Source organism: Pomacea canaliculata, linkage group LG6 (genome assembly GCF_003073045.1).
Source record: "Pomacea canaliculata isolate SZHN2017 linkage group LG6, ASM307304v1, whole genome shotgun sequence".
Lineage (NCBI taxonomy): Eukaryota > Metazoa > Mollusca > Gastropoda > Architaenioglossa > Ampullariidae > Pomacea > Pomacea canaliculata.
The window spans coordinates 20,041,088-20,066,255 of record NC_037595.1 but is presented as its reverse complement, the minus strand read 5'-3'; the positions used below and the strand labels follow the sequence as shown (position 1 = coordinate 20,066,255).

The following is a 25,168-nucleotide window of genomic DNA, read 5'->3' as shown; positions in this document are numbered from 1 at the left end:
AACAAATAATAAAGGTAATTTACACTTGTATACAGAGTGAGCACGATGAGCTCCGACCCACTGCTTCCTTCACACTGACCACGTGACAAGAAGTCCCGGAAAGCTCTTGTTTTCTTAAAATTTATACATTCATACTGTTATACAACCATGGATCCCACAACCAGCATCCTTCAACCGATCATCAATTCTCTCGCCGTCATACCAGGTGTTTCCTCTGTGTCCCGCCGTCAGACGCACGATGTCTTCTCCATCCCCCTGATACTGGTCCTGTGCCATGGACGATTTTCTTACCTGCCTGCTGCCAGAAGCTGCCACCTGGAGCACCGCTGATCTCACATGGCTGTCTCTCCCTCTGGCCATGAAAGACTTTTCTATCCTTACATAAGTGTCTTCTAAAAGCTTATAACCAAGGCTTTTTAATTAATTACGGATTCTTTGGCTGTGGACGCGTGATCCATTATAATCCAGACTTTAATTGAGAAAGATTTTCCTGCACCACAGCCACCTCATGACATCTCCGTCCTACAAGGAAGAACATAAAAGTTGGTCTAATTGTAAAAATGTTAAATATATACTGAAGGATGGCTTGGGAATGACCAAAGAGATAGACATCCTATGAGAGGTGGCAAGACACTTTACCCTATCATCGTCAGTTTTGCACGATCAAGCATAAGGAGAAGATAACACCTGAAAGACCGCTCACATGAAGTATTTATTTCGGAGTAAGAGACAATTAATCCTAAAGCAAGCCGTGGATGCCAACAAAGAGTAAAGAACATTTCTTTGTTTCGATACACTCATATCATCGATGGTTTGTGTTTGACTCTGCAACAACGTACAAAAAGGAAGAGTATTGTTATTAGAAGAGCATTAGGAGAGTATTCGAAGGAGGAGTATTAGCCTCCCTCGTCGAGCCAACGTCTGCCACTGACGGCGACAGCTTACAGTCCTCGAGCATCACCTGCCGACACCGCCCCATCAAAGGAAGTCGCCGCCTCTCTGTCATCTGTAATTGAGTACACAGGGTCGACTACAACAGTGAGGTACAATGGTCCGACGTGCCTATGATACTAACTCACACAACGCCTCCCCCTACTTTAAAAAAAAGTGTAAGAAAAAAAAAAGATAAATCTGACCATCAGGCAAAAGACAAAATGTTTGATTTTTTAAATTGTAACTTTGACGGTTTTGTATTTGTAGCGATTCGTTGGTAAACTTTATTGAATCTCTTGATTTCGTGTGCCTGAAAGAGAGAGAGAGAGGTTTGTAGAAGAGAACGCTTATCTTTCAAACACGTTTTGTCCCTAATGTCAAGTCAGTACCCAAGCTAATAAATTATGCAGGCAGAACCCATATTTAGGAGGATTTTTCTTCTGGTGAAAGGATGCTTGTCTCAGTTTGTCACTGAAATCATATCTGACAGCAACAATACAGTTGTGTTGACAATGGATAGAAAATATATTCTTTGTGACATAGGCATTATGTTGATGGCGTGTTAGGTGGGACTAGAAGGAAACCCTTTGTATAAGTTAACAGACCATGAAAAGGATGCTATTCTGTAACAAAGTGAGAAATTGTTGCAGCACAAAACCGGAAATGTAGTATACATAATTTTATGTGTAAACTTGAGAGCTAGGACAGGTACAGAACAAACTAATTTGAAAGACCTTTCAAGAATTTTAAATATGTTTAAAATAAACATATTTAACAACACTGGCAAGCAGCTGCTAGAACTCCTCTACACATCTGACCTTAATATAGTCAGTGAGACCTGTAAGAATGATATTGAACTCCGATATAATCTGACATTAATATAGTGATATTGAAATGGAATTAACATCTGCGTCGAGTTAAAGAACTGTGTTATAGATTATTTTCTAGTGCCATCAGACATTATTCCATGATGAAGCGAATTTCGTAGCGAAAGATGAAGGGTCGAAAGGGAGAGGAGAGAAGAGGGAACATTAGAAGGAAGGACATGTTATACAGGCTTCCCGCCAACGGAGAACAGATTTCCACATACATGTAGTCACAAAGTAATAAATGTTTTCTGTTGACAAGCGTGAGGGTTTACTTTAGCCTAACAGATAATAATGAGGTCTATACTAGGAGAAAGTATAGAAACCTACCAGGAACCTTTCAGTTTGAGAGATAAATGGAACTAAATGTACGAAAAGACGGAGCCTATCGTACTTACACACAGGGAATAACAAGTGTTCACCTGCACACTGTGTACTAAAATAAAGAGTATGTCTGGGATATTTTTCTGACGCAAATAACGGAGGGATAGAGAGAGGAAGGAAAGAGTAGCAAAAATAAATAATAAAAAAACCACGAAAGAACTAAACAAAGAAAAATAGAATCCCCCACCCATACACAAAAACACACACAGACACACACATTCGCACAATGAATAAAACGCAACATTCCACAAAAAAGAAAACAAACTCCACACAGACAACATACTACAAGACACACGACATGACAGCAACAAGTCACAGTCTGATACACCAAATTGTGAAAAAAACACGACACACAATAAGATCACAGTGGAAGGTCACTCTGCACACATATTTTATCCCTCCTCTCTTTCCTCACCTGTCTTCTTCACCTGGGCGACTGTCACGCACGCCCTCTGGCGGAGCGTTTTTGTGTATAAATAGAAGGAGGGTACAAAGGACCCTTGTAGTCTTCCTGCAGTGTCCATCAGGCACATCGCGCGACATTTCATATTAAACCAATGTTTCTCCTTTGCTGCGTGAACTTCCTTCTGGTCTAGCTAGGTGTCTGCTGCAAGAGATGGATTTAATAACATTCACAGCGGTTGTACTCGTTGCGGTGAGAAATCTGTTTTCTTTCGAATACATTCTAAAAAAAAAAACAAACCATCAGACTGGGCAAAAGTATGAAAACTATTTTTTTATTATTTAATTTGAAACTGATAAAATCTATTGTTATTATATTTTTGGTCATCTCGTAGGAAATTGGGTCTGCAATTTTCTTTTAACGTATGGTTTAAAATTAAACTATTATTAAATTATCACAGTTTTAATAATATTTGATTATGTTTCCATCACAATGGCTGTTAGGTTCGTTGCTTATGTTAAACAAGATGTTTAAGCCAGCAGTATCAACAAAACCGAAGACTTTATGATATTATTATAAATATAAACTGTTCTCTCATAGCTTTAAGTATAATTTTTTTTCGGAATCGTTTTACTTAAATTACTTATTAACCTTGAGCATTTTCTCAATCATCAATGTCATGTCATTGTCCTAACTACTTAATCATGTCCATAACTGTGTTAACATTTTGACCAGCCATATAGTTTTGTAATATTGATACATACTCAAGTATCGTGAATGTACATGTTTCAGAGTTTACATTCGCTGTCAGTGAAAGGACAAAGCTTGGTTTCTTGTGCCCAGACAGTAAGTCTTTGAAGTCATGTAATACTATATTTTTTTCTGTTGATCCTCATCCTATTTTCTGTCTATGAAACTTTTCTTCTCCAAAGAAAAAACGCCGGCTAAGACGGAAAAGCTTTCGAGTTTTCTTACAAGCGGAACGGATGTAGATGCCATCTTTCATGTCTGACAGAAGATTTTTTTCTCTCCTTTCTCATTGTCTCCATTTGACAAGAATATGTGACACAACTCGTATTACTAGGCTTGTAAAATTGTCAGCTCTATCTCGTACTAAAGCATTCGTCTCTTTTTCACAGATTATAATGCTTGTGTCTCTTGTATGAAGCTTTGTTTCTTAGATTATACATAATTATTATTAGAGAGGAATGTCTCGTGTTTAAATCCAGGTACTGTCAACTGTCCTTGATAATTTATTATATTGGGTATTTTTTGACCATTAGGCTTGATTGGCATTCATCTTATATTGCTTTAGATTGTAAAAGTCTACTATTCTTCGTTTTCATGGAAACAAGATTTAATCCTACTGGTTTTTTTTTTTACTCGTGATAGGATCCATGCAATATTTTGTCGCCTCTGTTCGTAACATCTTGATGTTTCGTTCCTTTATTATATAAGATTTTTGGCAAATAATTTCACATTGTTTTTTTGTTTTCATTTTATTTGAATTTTTGGTTTTGATTATTTGCTTTTATTTGTTTTTTTTTTCCTTAAAGGTATGTGCGGGGGACAGATCTTGCCGTATAATTCAGCGCTGCTGGAGTGGTGATTGTCAGACTGGTACCGGGTGTGTAGGTAAGAACAGAAATTTGGTATTCTAAAGTGTATGGGGTGACTTTTGGGTAAGTTACTATTTTCCAAGACGTTAATTCATAATTAACATCCTGATCATGCAATCCAAGCCAAAAAGACACACAACAAAGATCATCACATGACCGAAGTACGTGGAACTCCTACAAATCATCAAGGCGACAACCAATAAAGAACTGTGGCTATGTGCTGACTATAATTATATTTCTCTACACCACGTGGTTGTGTTTGCAGGTTTTTGTACCTTGAAAACAAAGGGAGATCATTCACTCGAATGCTAAGAAATAGTACTTTTTATGAAACTAATGTGTTGAAGTTTGTTGTACTCTAGTACGCCTTTAATGTGTGTTTTTAAGGGCGTGACGAATATACGCTGCACGTCTTCATTTCTCAATGTTGTTAACAGGAGTTTAATAATGTTATTACTTTAACAAATATTTTATATTTAACTAGCGTTCCCTCTATTGTTTAATTTCGCGTGCACTAGAGGCACCCAGACAATGCTGTTGTAACGGCGTTACTCTCTCCAACACAGACCCATCAAAGCTGCCGCTGGACCGGACAGACTTCAAGTGCCCGTATGACGACCCCATCTTGCGTTCCCTGGATGGCGGGGCTCTCGTGGAGATCAAGTGCGGGAGCTCCAACCCCCTCAACACCTGTCCGGAGGGAACCGAGTGCATCGAGCCTGCTGGCGTCTGCTGCACTGGAGCCACAAGTATGGCAAGCTGGTCAAAACACGCTTCTCTTGTTGTTGTTGTTGTTGTTGTTGTTGTTGTTGTTGTTGTTGTTGTTGTTGCACGTAATGTCTAAAAAAGGCACGGGGAGTTTTAAAATAGAAACAAATGATGACCAGTTTAACTGATTTTTTTTCCGGTAAAAGGTATAGAAATTTTTAAACTTTGATATTCAGGAATTATTGCAAGTCATGTGCAGTTAGATATTATAACTGATGTGTGTGAGAGAGAGAGAGAGGGAGCCGTGTACGTAGATACAACGTATATATATAGAGAGAGAAAAAGAAAGTAAAACAAAGAAACATATATGCAAAACAAATAAAGTTTTAGCAATATTTGCGAGCCTCCTAACCTCAAAAGTCAGCAGACTCACACCCTATCACTACAATAACAACAATGTGTAACACCGTGCTATGCGCTGCTTCTAACCCTGAGTTTAAAAAGTTCATTGTGGTTGCTTTAATAATATTCCCTCTACATTTCTAAAACCTACAACTGCCGGAAGTGTGTGAAATATTCTATAGATAATATTCATGAGCTCTGTGTATGTAATTATTCAGTTCCCGGCACGGGTGTCAGTCATCTCTCTTCCTGATCGGCCTGATGACTTTTACTGTCAGAAATTTGTCACAGCAGAATGTTAAAAAAAGATGTTTTGAAGGAAAACAAAACGTGAAAGTTATATTTAGCAATTATTCTGTGACATATACAACTCATAAATAGATGAAAAAATGATTTCTTTTTGTCCTATTGCGAATTTTTTTTTTTGTTACAATTTTTTTTTCTATTCCTTCTTTTATTTCTTCTTCCCTTCGTTTGTGCTTGGGGATGGAAGTGGGCTTTCGAGCTGGTTTTGGGTGTATTTTCTTAAAAGTGTGCTTGTTTATTAGTGTATGTTTGTGGTGGTCTAAACAAAACAAAAATCATTTCAAATACTTGATCGAACATTTAAAGACAGTCGAGTGTCCACCGACATGTCTACTTTTTTTTACAGCGAGAAGAATACGTTTGTCTGCTTTCTTGTTCACTGTTGTATGAACTACCCGTTCATTTGTGGGTGAGTTGATGAATGACTGATAATGGACAAGTAAATGTGAACAGATATGAAAAGTGATGCAGGTCCCTCTCTCTGCACACGCGCTGTCATCTGATTACAGAAAACACGGGTCAGTGCCCAGCCACCCGTGAGAACTACTTCCAGACCAATGGCGGGTGCAGAACCTTCTGTCGTCACGACCAGGAGTGTCCGGGATACAAGCGGTGCTGCGCCACAGGCATCGGGTGCAACCACTGCATGGACCCTGTGCCCGCCCTCACCTGCGAGGTCAGCAAATATTGTTTCTAAAGTTCACGGTCATTGACGGGGATTACTGAACGTGTTTGTCCCTTGGGTATGCAAACGTGTGCGCGTGTGAACGAGAAAACCAGTTATGCCCCTTCATTAACAAGAAGGATTGTTTATTAAGATGTCCTCAAAACAGTTAATTTCTTTGAATTTTTTGTAATATTCTATAATTTTGCTGAAGGAATATTTTCTTATAATTTTAATGCAATTAATAATTTTATAACATAAACAATCAGAAAATAAGGTCTTTGAATAATAACAACAATTAATATATTCAAGCATACGTTAGGTTCGATCTTGTAATTCTATGTATGCAATGCTCAATTTTATGAACATCTTACATCCAATTCATTTATCAGTCCGCCTGTCAGAACGTCGGCCACAAACACCATTTGTCTTTTACAGACCAAAGCGTGCGACGCCGGGTTCCACTGTCTGATGAGCGGCGGCAACTGTACATCTTATCCCTGTCTCGCCGAGCCTGTCTGCATCGGCGAGTAACATTCATCATCATCATCATCATCATCATTATCTTTTACACCATAGTTTGATGGGTGGATAGATGGATGGATTGACCTTAAGATGAAGACGTCACCTGATCATTCCTGTCCTCTTGCTTGCAGCCGACAAAATTGGCGACTGCCCGGTGCTGCCTGGGATGTCCATCTGCGAACACGTGTGTCTTGTGGACACGCATTGCCCTGGAGATCAGAAGTGTTGCTCGGCGGGTGCGTGCCACGTCTGCGTCTCCCCCGCCCTGTACACCACCACCAGCCTCCCTCCTGCTGACGTGGGGGGCCCCGGGAGTGTCTCAAGCTCCACCTCGGCGTCCAGCACACCATTGTTTGGCTTTGCCAGCCTGGGCTCGAGTGAGAATTGCTTTCAGTCTTTGAAGTGGGAGGAGAGAGAGAGAGAGAAAGTGAACGGCTAAATAAAGAATGCGACAGCAACAAAAAATGCAGGAAGAAACAAAAGGAAAAAAAAGTGTGAATGAAAGAATGACTACCAAACTTATCGAAAGTTCCCAGATCACAATCAAAGCGACATATTTTCCACTTCCGTAAAGCGAATGCAAACATGAACAAAACAAACAAACAAACAAATAAATTTTGTCTGAGTAATGTTACTTAACAGCTTAAGGTCTTACGAATTATATGTTCTTTAGATAAAGTAGTTAATAGCATACATGCCTAACTCTATCGAAATAACGATTTATAACATACCATAACATAACTTTGGGAAGAATGAATGAATGTTTGATCGTGCTTTATACCTTTTCATCTACTACAGTGGATGCCAGCAATAACATCATTACACCTGCTGCCGGTCCAAACCCGCCGGCAGTCCCCATGTTTGATATGATGAGCGGAGTTCAGCCCACAAACTCTGGTCCTGTCCAGATGATGGCCCCGACACTCGGCGGGATGGGCTCTGTACAAACCAGCCCTACGATGGTGAACTCTTTTGTCACTCGCTATATATGACAATGATGTTGTTCTAGTGTTTAGCCTCTGGTAATCATTAGTTAATTGGGCTCATTGACCTGAAGAGTACTTAATCCACACTCATGAGAAAATATGAAAAACATTCATACTAAGGGATTGACTACTGATCAGCAACTTGAGTATTTTAACCTTTTTTTTTATTGGTTATATTTCCTCTTTTTTTTAATTAAGCACAACTATGCTATCTTTAAGATCATAGAATTTACTTTACTGTCAATAGTGAATGTAATGTTTTCTATAGCACCAATGTGAAAAATTGTCTAAAGATTTCCCTTTATACAAATATTGGTGATGGGTGTGAATACTCCCATTTAAGCTCCTTGGTGTCATATATTCCCAGTATATGAATATATAAATATATAAATATAGACATGATACTACTAGATCGTCCTCTGTGTCTAACACAACATTCTTTCTCTGATATATATCATTCTTTCCGATTATATGACTTCAGACTTACTGCCGTAATCAGTTTTATGCGGATGATCATGACTAGGTCTCATTATTTTTGAATGCAACTCCTTGCTTTAGCTGCTCGATCAACAGCCCAGCAGCAGCCCCCAAATATCCACCTCTGGTCTGGATAGTTTAGGTGGCGACCCCCAGGGACCTATCTCCGTTGCTGCAGTCCACTCAGGAGGTTTGACAGGTGTAAGTTGAGACAGGAGGCTGACCTGCTCCCACAATCTGACCACTAATGAGAAGGGGAGGCCAGTCTAACAGTCATCCGACCGTCAGTCTGGATGAGAATGTGGAACTCACCATCATAACGAAAAGATACAATAACCTTTAAACCATGTCTTAGTTCCTGTCAGCCTATCATTTCTAAACTTCTGTTGCCAGACAATTAACAAAACAAAAAGAAAGTTTAAATTAACTAATCAAAGATGACCACGGTGGGTTTATTTTTCAGAATCTCTGATCACTAAACAAACTTAACCCATAACATTTAAAATAGAAAATAAAATAGAAAAACTTTAAAAAAAAATAAAATAAAAAACGACCAAGTAGCGTGTTCATGGCTTCATGGGAAATTCTATTATAATGAATAAATTTGAAATTTTAATTGTCAATTGATGTATTTTATACAAGAGCCAATCATTAATAGGTCTCATTTTAAGCCACCATTTAAAATGTCATACTTGTGTATATTTCATGTGCACATCTCATGCATAACAAAGAGACTATAAGTATTTTGTCAATAGTAGTGTCAGCATTTTAAAAACTTGTAGACGACATCATTGTTGTAATTTTCTATTGTTCTTTTTTGTCTTATTGTTTGGTTGTGGTTTTTATCGTTGTATTTGGAAAGTTTGTTTATTTGGGAGCAGGGTTGCATTTTATTTACATTTTGTTTTGGGAAACTGATTCATCATCTCCGATGAGAGAGACGCTGGTTGTCAAAGGTGGACAGCAGTCACATGGCTTGACTATTAATTAATTAATATTCAAACTAACTTCTAACAGATTTTGTTGGCTTTTCTCAGAAGGTTGTATCCTCACTGGCGGAGGCCTGGTCCATGTTATCTGGTTCAACCTCGCAGCTACTTTTAGGATGAATTGTTGTAACTTCTACAAAACAATCTGCTTGCCATTGTACTATTTAATGCCATTAAAACTGCGCGACTGCTAATGAAACATTATCTACTTACTCTTTCATAGTACTTACGTGCACTCGTACACACCCAACAACTACAAATAAAAGTTATAGCAGTGGGTGGATAGACAAATAAATGAATGGACGGTTGGAAGAAGAGAAAGACTCAAACGACATAACTGCAAAACAAACCCAAGAAACACATATAAGGCAAATAAATAAATAAATAAATAAATAAATTTAGCAGGTTGAAATAGTGAAGCAATCAAAGAATATATACAGGATGGGTGGACGACAGAAAGGAAGTAAGAAAGAAAAAAAGAGAAAGGACTGGCACAAAGATTCGGAACACAAGTAAGATATTTTCCATGATGAATCCAGAATTTCAGGATTAAGTGATTCTCGAAGATTCTTCTTCCAAAAACACATGGAAAGGAGACATTGCTTGCTATATCTAGGTTGCCTGTCTCTAACAGATGAATCTGTTTGGACCTCCACCTCAGCCATCAGGTCCTTCACCTGGTTTCTTCAGCGGTCCCCGCTCTCCCCGATGGTTGCAGACCTCCAGAACTTCGTAAGTGCTTTACAATCATACTTAGTTACCACGAAAAGCCGTTGTCCTTGTATATTCAAAAGTTCGAATCTGTTGATCAATTCTCTTCTCTGCTAGAGCATGTTACTGTGGCTACTCATCAAACATTGAACCATATGCATGATCAGTTGTTCATCTTCGAGGTTACTTGTTTGTCTTTCAGAACCCTCAGTCTCAGCCCCAGAAGCGGACTGCATGCAACTTTGTGAGTGAATACTTTATTTTTCATTTTCTCTTTTATTTCAGCCACGTTAGTAAAGATATATATATAGTCACACAATCACTCAAGTATACAAGCACACATTAATATCTTCACCCACCAATCTCTCTTCATGTGATAGCTTCTCTAAGGTCTGCATTATAGTCCGCAAGTTCGAAACTAATACACAAAAATACATCAAAACTGCCGGTAACAGGACTTTTTACGTGGTATGTAAGTAACCCGTAGCAGTTTATAATTATAGTTTTAAAACATCTGCTGTATTTATATTAAATATTATATCACCTCAGCTTTTCAAATGTAAAAAAGTACGCATCATTGAACAAAGAGAAAAGTGTCTCGGTTTTTAAAATGTTATTTGAAAAAGAAAAAAAGACGATGATGCAAGAGATCTGGTGAGTACAGACGACAGTAGAGCATACACCGTCCTACCGGAAGTTGAGAGTGGAAGTGTCGCTGACGTCACCTGATGCCTGTGAACCTTTATTTTTGCAGATGTGCCTCATGATGTACATGGGATTCATGAACTATTGAAATGGGTGGGGGTGCTGACTAAGTTACATGACCCACGCAAGTCCCCTCTCCCTCTAAACCTCCAACAGACAATATTTTAAATACTTATTCATCAATGTGCTGTGTCCATTCAACAAAGCTGCTGGAGAGAGTCGCATCTTCTGTCATGTTCACTAACAATTTACTTATTCGTCTTGCTTGAATGATTCGTGAAGGCAGCTTCATGCATGTAGTAGCCCTTTGAGCGAGTGAGTCTGTAAATCAGCAAATGAGTCTGTCAGTGATTGAGTGAGTGACCCGGTAATTGCTGTGGACGTAGGCAAAAAAGCTATAAAAAAAAATTAAAAAAAATGCAGCGGCAGAAGAAACGAACGCTGAACGGCGCAAGAACGTCAGACCTCCTGTGTGCGAGTTCTGGACCTGACGTGTCAAAGGTTGGGTTAATCACTTTGAAAGCTGTCTGCAATAAGCAAATTGCTCTCTGATTACAATTAATTGTGTGCTTTGATATTGTACAGCAAAAGGTAATTATCACCTAAGCTAGGGGGCCCCACTTTTTCATATGTTTAACCCTTGCTGTTGTAATCTGTCTACTTGTGTGAACACTGCAAGTTCCAAAAATATTGTTTTTGTTTAACTGTTGGCTCTAACATTCAATGCAACAGAAAGTACAAAAAGTTGATAAATAAATAAATCATTCCATAAACCACTTTTACCCAGTGGATATGAAAATACCCTGGCTGCAATAAACAAATGAATTTACGCATAGAATTCACAAGTTTATTAAAGAATAAGAATGTCAAGCTAGAACATGAGTTCTTTGTTTCAACATAAAGGTATATAAATTTTTCTAAATGTTTTGTAAATTGTCATAGAATTAGCTTCTCCCGATGGTATCACACCATGTTTTGTTTGTTCCCAAACCTTTGCTTGTACAGGACAATGCTTCGTCTTCATCGATAACGTCGTCATCGAGTCATTAACGTGCTTTCAGCTTGTATAATGAAATAAAACAGCTCTCGTACTACATGTCTACTGTTTCGCTGTACAATGTGCTTGGCTGTTGGTATATGTGTGCTTTAACTTACTCGTCTTCTTGTTTGCTCTTGACTCATTTGCAATGAATGTGTCCCAAGTCCAGAAAAGATTGGCTTCTGGCATCTGTTACACACAAAAACAATTGTTTATACGGATTTACTGTCTTCTTATTCGGAAGTTCAGCGCTGTGGAAAATCAGCAAGTTTGTTAACTAACAAAGTATGTTGAAGTTGGACAGGACGGGATGGGACTAAAATAGGACAAGATAGAAATTTATTAATGATAGCAGTACAGAACATTCAAAGAGAGTTGATGGAAAGGCTGCAGGAAGGACATCTGACAGTTGCCCGCAGCTTGTGTCAAGTTTATAACTGCATTGCTGATTTGTTTTGACACTTTGTCTACAAATAATAAAGCCTTATCCTTTTTTAAAAAAAATAAAGCATTTTAACAGAAAACTTGGAGCAAGTAGTAATTTGCTTTGAGATAATAAAGTAAACTAATAATCCTGTCATGACAAGAGTAGTACAATACTCATACTGTATGGTATTCCTCTAATCCAGAGACTTTCTTTGAGAGGCTGTATTCTGACTTCAGTGCATTTTTGAGATAGAAAATAAACATAGAGCGAAAGAAAGAAGAAAGGGACAATACAAGGCTGACTACATTGTCCGTGGGATGGATGGGGAAGCTGATAAGGTGCAAAAGTGCAGATGTGGTCCGAGGTGGCAAATACTTTATACTTTAATAACATCATTAACCTTTCAATGGATATTGGAATATAACTGGTTGTTCTCATTAAGGAAACACGAGGATAGCGGTAGCACAATAAAAATAGAACAAAGAAAATGTAGGGAAAAGTTACTAACAATGATATTACTGGTTTGAGAGATAGCAGATCTTCAAAAGCATCAGCTAAATAACGGTTTAAAACGGCTGATTTTAAAGGACCTGAAGGTTGGTGTGTTTTGGGCGAAGACTAGCGACCATTGCCATGAACGATGTTGTTATTACTGCTGTTGTTGTTTTTGTGTCTAGGTAGAAGTAATAACAAAAGAGAACAAAAAAAGCAATACAATAATACAATAACTACAGGGGCAGGGTAAGAAAGGCCAACAATTGTGCCGATGATCAGAGGGGGCAGTTAATTTTGTGATACAGTTAGCCTGTCAACAACTCATAAAATGATGTCATTGAGTGCACACAGGACATAGAGAGCGTGGACTTGTGTACATGACAGCTTGCTCCTCGCTTGACTCTCTTTTTCTCTTTATATATATATCATTAAGTCCCTATTTGATAAAGCACAAAATTGTCTTAACAACGATTTAAGCACACTGATTAATAACTATTTAATTGTTTTAATTAGTGTTTAATAGATACTATCTAAAAGCTCGTACATTCAGCATTTTAGTAGAAGACTAGAGAAAGAACACAAAACTAACATCAGAAACAAGTAGGACCCTGATTTCCGAAAAAAAATCACTATTTTTTATGTGTTCGTTTTATCTTGGATTTGATTGTTTGATTTATTGCTTCAGTATAACTCCAGCAACTATAGTTACATATTTTAAAACAGAATAAAAAAACGATTTCTATAAGCACATGCATAAGGAGCTCTATAAATAAATCTTGTTTTACATAAATCTTGTCTTGTGGATAGCTAGAGATAAAAAGAGAACATTTCAAATAAAAAAATTGAATAATTAGTTCGATAGCTTCATTGAAACCATTTCCGTAAGATTCCACCTGTTTCAATGATTACAAATTCCACATTGTTGATCACACGTCTTCGTCTTTTAGTGGTATGTACAATTTCTATAGAAAATTAGGGATACTGGAAGTATTTATGCTAAATTTATATTTATATGTGTAGATATTTTCCATTATTACTCTATGATCCATTACTTTGCCAGTAAATATATCCTTGTTCCAACCAAATAGGATAAGTATGAAGGTAAATTTGAGATCATTTATATGTTTGCATTTATTGCTAATTGAATTTTCTAGTATTTTCTAAAATTTATGAGCATGAACATATTAAAAATGTGCTCAATACCTTTTCTTGACTACAAAATGTGCAAAAATAAATTGGAACAATTTCAATTCTTTTAATTTTTAAATATAGTCTGAGGCCGACACTTAATTTACTAGTATGACTGAGAACCACATTTAATTAATTATGTTTTTTATTTAAACATTTTTAACAAATACCTTTAAAAATTTTAATTGTATGGCAGGTATTAAATCCATTCCTTGCCGTAGATTAATATTCAGAATTTAAAGTATTTTAATAGGTATTTAAAGTAGGTGAAAACTATTTTATTGAAAAAATTAAAAAGCAATAATTCTAGAATGTATTATTTAATTAAACCTTAGTTAGACTCATTAATAAACTAATATTTTGATAATAAAAAAAACTACAACTCGAGTGTGTTATTCCTTCGTTAGACCACGACTTAAAGCAGAAAACAGCGAAGTCACTTTCTCCATTGAAATCAAGCGAACGAGCGAACAGTGTTTTGATATGAAGCTTATCACAGAAAGGGAAGAAGAGACAAGTACACACACACACTAACAAGCACGCTATAGGTATCATCATGCTTTACCTATTTTAAATATTCTTAGAAAATTTATTTTACCAAAACATTGTTACCACCATACTTTTCTAAGTATAACAACTTCACAAAAACAATGAACAGTCAAACAGTCGCCCTAACAATAAGCAACACACATCCTGTACCACAAGACTTATTCTGCCACATGGATACAACATCAGAAAACTTAGATGGTCGGTTTAAAGGGAAGCGATCACGTGGAAGCGGAGCTGATGGTAAAGAAATTATATCCTTGATTAAACTGTCTTAATAATCTGTTTCAGATTTGCCTCATGCTGATCCGACTATCACTTCTGTCCTGAACTGAAGGAAACAATACCAGCTGACATTTGCTCGGAAGTTTCCAGTTAATCACGTGATTATGTTGAAAAGAAAACAACCGAGAAAAATAAATTTTAAAAAGGGTTCTTGTGTGGTTACATATATACACACTGTGTTTAAAATAAATATATAGCTTGAATCTGGTATGACTTCTACTTCATATATATTGTAAGATATTTTAAATATATAAAAATAGAAAGCAGCCAAAAATTTTCATTTCTAAAAAAAGGTTTATGTAAGATTATGTTGTCATTACAAAATTAAAAAACAAATAAAGAGGCATAAGGCATAAGCAGTTTATTCAAGGGGCCATTGCCCTTTTTGAAGAAGGAGCAACAACAAAATAATACAATATTACATACATCAATACATGGTTATAGGAGTAGAATAACGAAAAAAATGCATTCATAATTGTTTATTTGTCTTCTATTGTAGATTTTCTAAACTGGAAACAAATAAAGAAAGAAGTAATAAAAAAATACAGAAATGAAAAATTTAATATTACCAAAAAAAAGTAAAAAAATAAAAATAAAAATAAAGACAAGATGAAATAAAAACCAACAAATAAGAATGTGGAAATGTAGGAAAGTACCGTAGTGCCGACAGAATGCTCGACTTAGTAATAAACTACAGTTACAACATTTTTCCTTGGATTTTTTTACCGTCTTTAAAGACATGAGATTTCTTTTTTTTTTTGTCCCGAATTTGCAGCTAATAAGCTAACAATACATATTTTACAAACAAAGTGTAATTCTTAAAGGTAGGTTAACTAAATTTTGCTACAATCCAAATAAATTAAACATATTTTATCAAATTTATTAATTTTTTTTTCAGTATCGATTCTGTGTGCACACATGAAAGAATGAATGAATGAATGTGTATGTGCGTGCGATGGAGGGAGAGAGAGAGAGAGAGAAAGTACACTAACGTGTCAAAGAGACTTATGATGATTACTAACATTGTTTTCTCTGGTTTCTTAGTGTTGACAAAGTGATTAGAGAATTAATCACATTAGTGTAAAGTGTCACATTTAGTTCAAAGATTTATGAAGTAGTGGACAGTATAAATGTTGGTCCCACTCAAGCGACCTCAGCCGACCTCGCACAGTCCATCGTTATTGTCCAACGATTGAAGCAGAGACAACTCCTAGACCGGAACCATGAAGATAATTGTCGCCCTTGCTCTTCTGGCTGTCGGTGAGTTGCTGGTCTTTAAGCGTTGTTACATTTATCTTAAATCTACGCCATGTTGGAAGTAGGAAATGGAATATCGGGGAATGTTTTCTTCCTTTTCTTTCTTTGGTTAAAATAGCTTAATACAGACAAAGGGAAAATGAGTGAAAGCAGATTACATTGTTTACAGTGAGTATTGTATTTAAATCAAATACTCAGATTCATATTTTTAAATAATTTAAGACCAAAAAAAAAAAAAGAAGAAAGCCAAAAATAATAAAAGATAAGCAAGAAACTCCGACAGAGAAGTCGTTTTCATTTGTTTTGTTTTTTAAAATATTTTTTACATAAAAACGGAACCAACGAAAAGATAATCAAACAAAACAAACAATGTTCAATGTCATTTCTGTTTCTGCATTTTAGCTCTTTCTTTTCATAAAATATGATTGGATGCTTGATAGCGAAGCCTTATACTAATCTTGGCCACACAAATATATACAGACAAAAATCAGTAGAAAGTCACTCTAACAAAACTAAACAAGCGAACATGTAAAGAAAGACGCACTTCTAAATTCTTTCGCTCTTTAGAACTGATAATTATAGAACTAGACTGAAACAAAGCATTTTTCTTAAGCATTTTCAATGAAAAAATTTGTTCGCATATAACTCGTGTGAATTTAAAAACTTCACTGACATAACAGATCGTCCCAATGTTCCAATAATTTAACTTCAGTAGGCTATTGCTTTAATACTTAATGTCCGTCGTAATATTTTTTCTGTTTTGTAGTGTTTGATTGAAATGAGAAGACAGCTGGTCAGTTATTTGACTATGATGGAGAACGTATAATTTTTCTCCGAGCTAACCCAGTCCATTAAAAACAAAAAGAGCTCTTGCAGAGCATTTTTAACAAAAAGAAACTTTGTTAATAAGTTTACAATATTTTAACAATAAAGATTCAAGAAATGAAACTGGTTTCAGCAAGAATAAGACTGTAAAACAGTAAGAAAACAGGAAAACAAGTGTCAACAAGACGAATGCTCTCTTTCAGCTGTCCTTGCATACGAATGCCCTCCTGACCCCACCCAGGGCATCGACTGCTTTGAGACGGAGCCTGGCAAGGTGTTCTGCATGACTGACGGCAGCCTGGTGTGTGGAGTGTGTGGCAAGAGACTGGCTTACTGTCTGTAAGTTATACTCTTGCTTCTTATTGACATTCACTATTAAATGTCCATATCGCTATTCAAAAATGTTGTACGATGTCTCATCATTGACACTGTTTGTCTTACAGTGGGATGATGGAGGGTCTGCTCATCCTGGAGTCCATTGATCCTAGTGTGTGTGAAGGCGCCACCGCCCCGGAGTGTGAGCAGGGCATCAGTGGCCCAAAGATCAAAGGTTGATGCAGCGGCAACTACCCGGGTACCGCCAACAGCAACAGTCGGGACTACCTTGGTACCGCCAACAGCAACAGTCGGATGCCATGATTAATTAACTCAGAGTGCATGGCTGTGGAGGTTGTTGTCGGTATTCTGAGTGCGCAATGGAAAATAAAGATATATAGTCAGACTGCTGTGTAATCTTCTTACTGAGATTTGCATTATTGCTAATGTGTGTTGAACAGAAAAACAGACAGACATAGGGAACACGAAAATCTACCAAATATTGCATGTGATGAGAAAATTAAGAAGGCTTTGTTCACATAATCATCCCAGTACTTTATTTCAAGAGTACTACTTCATTACCATTACCAAATAAAATATTTCAGTCTATCATCAGCGAAAAATAATTCGTTGAATTTATTCAGTGTTCCATTTTACTTTTACAAAGCTGTTTGACTTCACCGTTACAAAACTGCCAATCAAATTATCATAGCAGTTTTTCCTCTTTCCTTTTTCGCTTTGTTTCTCTCCTTCACACACATACATGGATGCATGGAGGGATTGATGGATGGATGCGACAATCTGATCCAAAAACATTAAGCAACCTCATAGCACATAACTGTAATAAAGAAATCGAGATAAATTCTAATAGTATATGTACATAAAGCTCGACATATAAATTAGCATACCAAATATATCAAAACAGAATATAAGTTGTATACCCACTAATATACACGACACCTGCTTCACACACTGAAAAAAAACGATCACGACACCTAGGAGGAGAAATCATCTTTAAGGCCAATTGCAGCATAATAAATCTAATAGCAATATTCTTTTCGAAGGTCTAATGAAGTGACTAATAAATATGTTACAACTCATTAACTAATGACAATTAGCCATTCTTTTACTTGAGCTGCCCAATTAACAGATTTTGGCACTCATTTGGGTCGGCGCTATACTCACTCGTTGTACACTTAACTTTTGTTATCCTGACTCACTGAGAGAGAGAGAGAGCAAGTAGTCTCATCACGTGAACTACAGCCAATTCTAAAAATGTATAAACTTTAAAAAATTGCACAAAGTAGCATATAATCTATATACATATTAATAATAAACAGATAAAGTATCCCCCTCTCCTTTCATCATTTATATTTTGTCTCTTTTGCATGTCCACTATAGAAAACATAATGTAAAGAAAAGAAGCGATGACTCTTCATGCACGTGGTCAATGCTTCTACTTTCCCACCAACAGGAGAATACAACAAACGACAGTGAGCAGAGGCTACAACTGTTAACTGTGAACCACTATGTATCTCATTATGAACACTGTTTGTCGTCTCTTCTACTGCCTTTTTATCACCAAGTCCGATGATCCTCATGTCTGTGACAAAGCCATCCCCCATAAAATGTCCAGCAATCTGTAGCCAGCAGAGGACGAAACCTTTGATAGTCATTCCACTCGGACTGTATAAGCAGTAAGTGTCCTTGTATTGCCAACAACAACATTCGGTCTCAATGCTCGCCCTGAAGTCCATGGTCCTAGAGACTCCTGTAACTGCTTTGAGTGCACGAAGAGAAATAAATGCATGTCGTCAGACCTTCTATGGTCATCTTTGCTGACTTTCGTACTATACTTAATGTGCCTTTAGAAACACGAAATTTGTGCAAGAAACCAATACTCGCGAGAGAGTTCAAACACACACACACACTCTCACGCACGCAAGAACTCACTAGTACACCTACACGGACATGAATACCTGCACAATATTACATATCATGCGAAAATTCTAAGTTGAAGAAGACCTTTTTGACATATTCAGCATTTAGAAAAGTTTAGTAAGTACAAAGAGACAATTATATCTTACAACAAAGGCTTTACAGTTTATTTCCAAAAACATAGTGACAGAAATACTTCATAAACATCATACCTACATTTATGTCGATTGACGGCCGAGATGTAGCTATCGCTTTGTAGACTACAGACATCAGAAGACTACAGAAGATTTTTTTTCTACCAAATGTAGATGACTGTATTTTATAATGTAACAAAAGATGCAATAAAAAGTGCATGTGATGTACCTCTTGTAGCCATATTAAATATTATATTCGCTTCTTTTATAGTTATATTTTAGTTTAGCTTTCTGATAGTCATTTCATTTATTCATCAATTTTCTGGAAGTAGTGAACCCCCCCCTAAAAAAAATTACAAAAGTTACAAAATAAAGATACAACGATGCTATTGGCTTAAAAATAATCACAAAGAGTGAATAGCAGTGTAGTGAACAGTCTGGAAGTTTGAATTGAGCTTTTGTGGGTGTTTTCACCGTACATCAGGTACAACCTACAACAGACGCTCGGCTTACCAGTGACCTCAGCGCTTTTCGCTTTTTGTTTCTCATAAAAGTGAAGCAAAGAAATAAATGAAGGCTAATTATATTGACTTGACATCTGGGATAGGACGAGAAAATTCGACAATTGGTAAAACGTAGCTTGTGATCAGAGGTGGCAGTTCATTTAGCGAGACCTTTCACCTTTTAACAGCACGTAAACTGACCCTGTCACTGGCTACATAGACAGAGGAGGCATGGGGAAGGGTACACGATGCTGTGGGGGTGTGAAAATGTGTTATAGTCTCGGAAGGAAGAAAGAAAAAAAAAATAACAAAGAAAGGAACAAATAAAAAAACCAACTGATAGGAGAAAGGAACAAAGGAAAGATAAAATAAAACCCAAAACGGAGAAAGAAAGTAAAAAATCCAACAGAGCAGTAAAGAATGTGAAAATTACAAAAAGTGTAAGTGGGAGAAAGAGGAGGAAATGCAAGAATTTATTTGGTGCCGAAAGAGAGATGGACTTTGTCGTAGCTACAGTTACTACATTATTATACAGAGCGTCTTAAAATCGGTAGGAATATGCAAATTTATTGTACTCGTCCCCAGTTTGAGGCTCAATAGCTACCAATGTCTACTTTCGAAATGTAGCAACTAAGAAATTATAAAACAAGAAAAATTTATTTTATTACACTCCAAAAAATGCAACTATATATATTACCAAATGTATTACTTAAGTTATCACGGTTTTATTTGTCTTTGATATATTATTTGTATACATGCGTACGAGCGCGCTGATGATGATTATGGTTACAAATCTGGTTTCTCCGGTTTCTGTTTGTCGACAAAGTGATTAGTATAATCACACATGTAGATCACATTAGTGTAGAGTACCACACTTAGTGTTAAGATTTATTGGTGGTCGTCAGTGTATAAAACTTGCTTCATTCAATGGACCTTACTCGAACCCGGTACAGACCATCGCCATAGTTCACCGATTGAGGCAGAGACAACTCTGAGACCGGAACCATGAAGATTATTGCTGCCCTTGCTCTTCTCGCTGTGGGTGAGTTACGGGCCTTCCAAAGTTGTCACACTGATTGGTAATCACTGCCATGTTAGGATTAAGTATGCAGTACTAAGGAGATATATTTTTTTCTTTATATCTTTCTTTTTGTACAAAATAAATTGAAATAGACATGAGAAGAATAAATAAAAGTGTAATGCATTGTTAACATTGTTATATTGTTGTATTCAAGCGAAAAAAGGTTATTGAGCTCTTTCTTAAGCAATAAAAGATGTGCAAACTAAAAGAAATAACAATAAAATAAATAAGTTGCAAACCTGCTGTATTCCACTAAAGTTCGTCGGAAGTTCTTTTTTGTTTTTTGCTTTTTTCTTTTTTGTTTGTTTTTCGAAAAAAAGTATTCGATGCTTTAGAAGGCATGTTAATAATCAAAAACAAATAAAGCCATTTTCAATATTTTAGTTCTTTTTTCTTATAGAATAAAATTGTACTCAACTTGATTCTTATTGTCAGCACATACTTATCTTGGCAATACCAATACAGAATTTTCCCGTTGATGCGATTTATCAAATACAAAACAAGCAAAACTCTCAAGAAAAAAGTCTTTTTTGCTATTTGAATCTCATAATATTAGAACAAGACTAAAACTAAAAATTTTCCCTGATTAAATAAATTTTAAGTCTAGAGTATTAAAGACCTACACCTTATCAACATACTGTCCAAATCGCTTATTGAACAGCTTTAGACTTTTCCTTTAAGTATCCCCATGTCTATGTTTTGCGAGAAGAGGGTGTGTGTTGTTGAGCTATTTGACCATGTCAAGCCAGTTCGTTGATACAAATATCGCCTCTTGTAAAGTATTTGGAATTATAGATTGTCTATATAATTAGGTTTACCATAAACTCAGGATCAAATTGGTGAATAAAAATAAAGCAGCTAACTGAAAAGTGAGAGACGAATGCTCTCTTTCAGCTGTCCACGCGCGCTTCTCGTGCCCTCCTGACCCCACCCAAGGCATCGACTGTTTTGAGACGGAGCCTGATCAGCTGTTCTGTATGTCTGATGGCAACCTTGTCTGTGGAACTTGTGGAATGAGACTGGCTTTCTGCCTGTAAGTTATCATACTCTTACTTTACTCACAAGAAGTTTCATCATTCTCTTTCACAATTCAAATTGTGTTTGTGTCTGCATGTGTTTGTGCACTTGTGTCACAGCCAACGCTAAAGGTATTAACTCAAATAAATGCTTGAAAGAAACATTAGAAACATATACACTAAGATTACTAATAAATTGATTAAATATCCTCTCTCATTCATTTCCCTTATGATTTTGTTCTCTCATCTGCATGTCTAATAGAAAAAAGTATAAAAATGAGCCAAAGCTTTGGAATCTTTGTTTACTTGGTCAGTGTTACATTTTCACAAACAACAGCAAGAAATAAAAACAATAATTAAGACTGTTTGTCTTTACAGTGGTCTGGTGGAGGGAGTTATCATTATCCAGACCAATGATCCCGCTGTGTGCGCGGGCGCCATCCCACCAGAGTGTCCAACAGGCAACAGCCAGCAACGGCCGGGAGGACAAGGAGGACAAGGAGGACACGGAGGACACGGAAATCCATTCGGAATACCTCCCGGATTGAATAAGCCTAAGAACTAACTGTCCTGATATCTCCACCGACAACCGACGGTCTCCATGCTTACACAGTTTAGAATCCATGATTGTAGAGTTAGCTACAGATGTTTTGATTGCACGAAGGTAAATAAAGATATGTAGTCCAACCATCTGTGGTCTTCTTAACTGACTTTCTTACTCAAACATGTTTTTAAATGTATGACTAAACACACCCACACACACACACATTCAATGAATGAATGATGTTGTTTCAGTCAAGATGTTTGTATTAACTGCACATAACATCCGAACATTTCTTTAAAATACTAACTGACAAAATGCCCCTTAAGCTTCCTAATACTTTTTCAAACAAAAGAAAAAAAAATCAAATGGTCTCTCAAGCTCTATATTCTCATAGCAAAAATTGACCAATTCAAGACAAAGCTGAAATATTCTGACAGTATTCTCGGGAATGACATTTTTCTCGCATCTTCCCAAAGCCGAATCCAGTCTGTGCAACTTCAAAGTGATCCCCACCCACCCCCACACACTCACAGTCTGCCCCATCAGCTAGCAACTGGCACCGGTTGTGCAATTATCGTCATTAAATTAAGTGTCCTGTTAGTCGTAATTGATAACGGCAGCGACCCGTCACAACGGTTAGCATCAGAAGCCACAGCCGACATCAACCGCCATCACTGCTGTCGTCGTCTTCTCGGCCGTCTCAAACCTCAACCATGAAGTGTCTCGTGCTCCTTGCTCTTCTTATGGTTCGTTAGCTGAGTTTGTTCACTTCAAAAATAGTTCATCTTATTGAAGACAGCTACATCACTAGAGATACTGTCACAAAAATGGCGAGCGTGTACATAGTCGTAGTCTACAACAGTCTTAGTGCTCAACGTGTTCCCAGTCCACTGACGTGCTCGTGGTTGCGTGAGTAGTCATAGAGGCTAATGGTCTTTGAGATCGGTATTTTACCCGATATTGTCATGATTATAAGATCAGTGGTCGTAAACTAAAAGTAATGAACCTTATTATACTTACAAACAAGATCACAAAAGACAGACAAAAGACATTGAAAAAGGAAGCTCAAATAGGGGATATATATTTAATATAAATTTAATTATGAATGAGAGTTAGAAGAAAACAAAACATATTGAAAACGATCAATCTTTTTATTGTTTATAGTGTAATACAAATCCTTGCTTGTTTCTGAGAGTTTGTCTTAAGATAGTCTTTCTCTGAATCTCTATAGCTATCTTCGTCCCTTTCTCTCTCTGTCTGTCTTCATCGAAAGTGTTGGTTATAGGACTTTGAAGACCACAGTCTTTCTAAAGGAAAACGTAAATATTATACTCATGTCACCTTATATGAGTCCTGTATAGCACTCAGAGATAGGTCATCCCCTGCAGTCACATGACCTTTAGTTATGGTGGGAAGCCAAGATATTACAAGTCGTTATGTCCAGCGTGCGCACAGCTCGGTCATTTGTTTTGTATCAGCTAAATCGTGTAAAAATCTACATCCACTTCTAAAAGACCTAGTTGAGTTAGTTTTCACAAACCCAGAATAAAAAGACTTTATACAGCTGCTTATTTTTGTTTAATTTTTTTCTGGGATAAGTCTGTAAATGGAGCCACGGGGTTGTAAAGACTAAACAAATTACACGAAGGATATCTCGTTACCCTGTTTGCCACAGCTTTTCAAGGGGGAAGAGCGTACAAAAATACACCGATGTTATCAGGATTAGGCCATCCCTCTCCCGATTTGGAAAACGACTTTCTCAGTAAACACTCATTGGCACCGCAACCAGTAGTCAGATGATCTGCAGTTGTGTCCCTTGTGCACGTAGACGCTGGGAAGCGAGACAGTCACCTGCACTACATTGTCACCAACCTCTCTTTTGATCTCTCTATTTTATCTACCCATCAACCCCCTTCTCTCACCTAAAGAAGGGGAAATATTCTTAATGCTCTTTCAATCTCATTCGTTTGTCTTTCTCACATAATTTATAATTATAGAAAAAGGAAAAAAATGAAAAGAAGCAAGCAGAGAAACATGGATATGAAAGAACTAGAAAAAGTCAACACAGATATTTTAAAACAGGCTCGCTCTTTTCACAGACAGCCTATAGTGCTTCTAGTGTCTGTCCTCCTGACTCGATTCGAATGTTTTAGACATCTCCTGGAACTGCGATCTGAGTGACTGCTTCTGTCTGGGAAAATGCTGTGCCAAGTGGACATTATCCTTCCCTCTCTCCATCTCACATCTCATTATCTTTGTCCCCTCCTCTCTCTCTCACTCTCTCACACACATATCACGATCTGTATTCTCCCTCTTTCTCTCGTGCATCTCCATCTCACGATCTCTATCCCCCATCTCTCTCTCTCTCACACACACACATCATATTCATATTCATACGTTTCTGACGTCTGTCTATACAAATCAATCGCAATAGCAACAGAAGTGCTTCGTACATAAAGTAAGTGCAAGCTTTCGTTAACAGCGACCTTTGCCCTCAACGCTTATCGTTATTTAGCTCCTGCTGTTTGTTCTTCCTTTTTCAGAGGAAAGAAAAAGGTCAACGAAGCAAATGAGGGCTAATTGTATTAGCTTGACTTCAGCGGCAGGAGAGGAAAATTCGACAATTAGTGGAAATGTTTCTGCAATCAGACGTGGGAGTTGATTTAGCGACAACATTAACCTTTTAACGGCACTTAGAGTGACGTTGCCACTGGCTGTAAACAGTGGGGAGACATCGGGGTGGTGCAGGGGGCTGGTGGTGTGCGCGAGATTAATTGTTATAGTTTTGCCAAACCACGACTTCAACGTGAGTTCACACAAACGATGCTTCTGATGGCTGAATTGTAGAAATCAAGCAAATTAACACATAGCATCGAAGAAGATCGAAGAAGGCCGTG

General features: G+C 37.1%; 3 protein-coding genes across 6 annotated transcripts; all 3 read left to right on the top strand.

The window, feature by feature from the left end:
* Positions 1–2,678: 2,678 nt before the first annotated feature.
* Positions 2,679–14,807, top strand: LOC112566621 (neurogenic locus notch homolog protein 1-like). Of its 3 annotated transcripts, none has more exons than XM_025242884.1 (12): positions 2,679–2,838; positions 3,379–3,432; positions 4,143–4,221; positions 4,772–4,954; positions 6,131–6,297; positions 6,724–6,811; positions 6,942–7,187; positions 7,609–7,772; positions 8,355–8,474; positions 9,897–9,994; positions 10,176–10,217; positions 14,665–14,807. In XM_025242884.1, the coding sequence occupies exons 1-12, from the start codon at positions 2,800–2,802 to the stop codon at positions 14,678–14,680; spliced, it is 1,296 nt and encodes a 431-aa protein (XP_025098669.1). In that variant the 5' UTR covers positions 2,679–2,799; the 3' UTR covers positions 14,681–14,807. The 3 variants fall into 3 exon arrangements, with proteins under 3 accessions (XP_025098669.1, XP_025098670.1, XP_025098671.1); XM_025242885.1 differs by lacking the exon at positions 14,665–14,807 and adding an exon at positions 10,728–11,770; XM_025242886.1 differs by lacking the exon at positions 8,355–8,474 and having other exon boundaries at positions 2,681–2,838.
* A 970-nt stretch (positions 14,808–15,777) lies between these two features.
* Positions 15,778–17,461, top strand: LOC112566623. 2 transcript variants are annotated; one of them, XM_025242889.1, is made up of 4 exons: positions 15,778–15,918; positions 16,944–17,079; positions 17,184–17,304; positions 17,338–17,461. In XM_025242889.1, the coding sequence occupies exons 1-3, from the start codon at positions 15,882–15,884 to the stop codon at positions 17,293–17,295; spliced, it is 285 nt and encodes a 94-aa protein (XP_025098674.1). In that variant the 5' UTR covers positions 15,778–15,881; the 3' UTR covers positions 17,296–17,304; positions 17,338–17,461. The 2 variants fall into 2 exon arrangements, with proteins under 2 accessions (XP_025098674.1, XP_025098673.1); XM_025242888.1 differs by having other exon boundaries at positions 15,779–15,918; positions 17,184–17,461.
* A 3,102-nt stretch (positions 17,462–20,563) lies between these two features.
* On the top strand, positions 20,564–22,419 carry LOC112566622. Its single transcript, XM_025242887.1, has 3 exons — positions 20,564–20,672; positions 21,606–21,744; positions 22,106–22,419. The coding sequence occupies exons 1-3, from the start codon at positions 20,636–20,638 to the stop codon at positions 22,290–22,292; spliced, it is 363 nt and encodes a 120-aa protein (XP_025098672.1). The 5' UTR covers positions 20,564–20,635; the 3' UTR covers positions 22,293–22,419.
* Positions 22,420–25,168: the final 2,749 nt, after the last annotated feature.

What these genes read in the sequence shown, in the direction of transcription:
- LOC112566621 (XM_025242884.1), top strand. Translation starts at nt 2,800, where the DNA reads ATGGATTTAATAACATTCACAGCGGTTGTACTCGTTGCG. An exon ending in CTGCTGCACTGGAGCCACAA is followed by an intron (nt 4,955 to 6,130) that starts GTATGGCAAGCT and finishes ATCTGATTACAG; the next exon opens with AAAACACGGGTCAGTGCCCA. An exon ending in TTGCAGACCTCCAGAACTTC is followed by an intron (nt 9,995 to 10,175) that starts GTAAGTGCTTTA and finishes TTTGTCTTTCAG; the next exon opens with AACCCTCAGTCTCAGCCCCA.
- LOC112566623 (XM_025242889.1), top strand. Translation starts at nt 15,882, where the DNA reads ATGAAGATAATTGTCGCCCTTGCTCTTCTGGCTGTCG. An exon ending in CCTTGCTCTTCTGGCTGTCG is followed by an intron (nt 15,919 to 16,943) that starts GTGAGTTGCTGG and finishes GCTCTCTTTCAG; the next exon opens with CTGTCCTTGCATACGAATGC. An exon ending in AAGAGACTGGCTTACTGTCT is followed by an intron (nt 17,080 to 17,183) that starts GTAAGTTATACT and finishes TTTGTCTTACAG; the next exon opens with TGGGATGATGGAGGGTCTGC.
- LOC112566622 (XM_025242887.1), top strand. Translation starts at nt 20,636, where the DNA reads ATGAAGATTATTGCTGCCCTTGCTCTTCTCGCTGTGG. An exon ending in CCTTGCTCTTCTCGCTGTGG is followed by an intron (nt 20,673 to 21,605) that starts GTGAGTTACGGG and finishes GCTCTCTTTCAG; the next exon opens with CTGTCCACGCGCGCTTCTCG. An exon ending in ATGAGACTGGCTTTCTGCCT is followed by an intron (nt 21,745 to 22,105) that starts GTAAGTTATCAT and finishes TTGTCTTTACAG; the next exon opens with TGGTCTGGTGGAGGGAGTTA.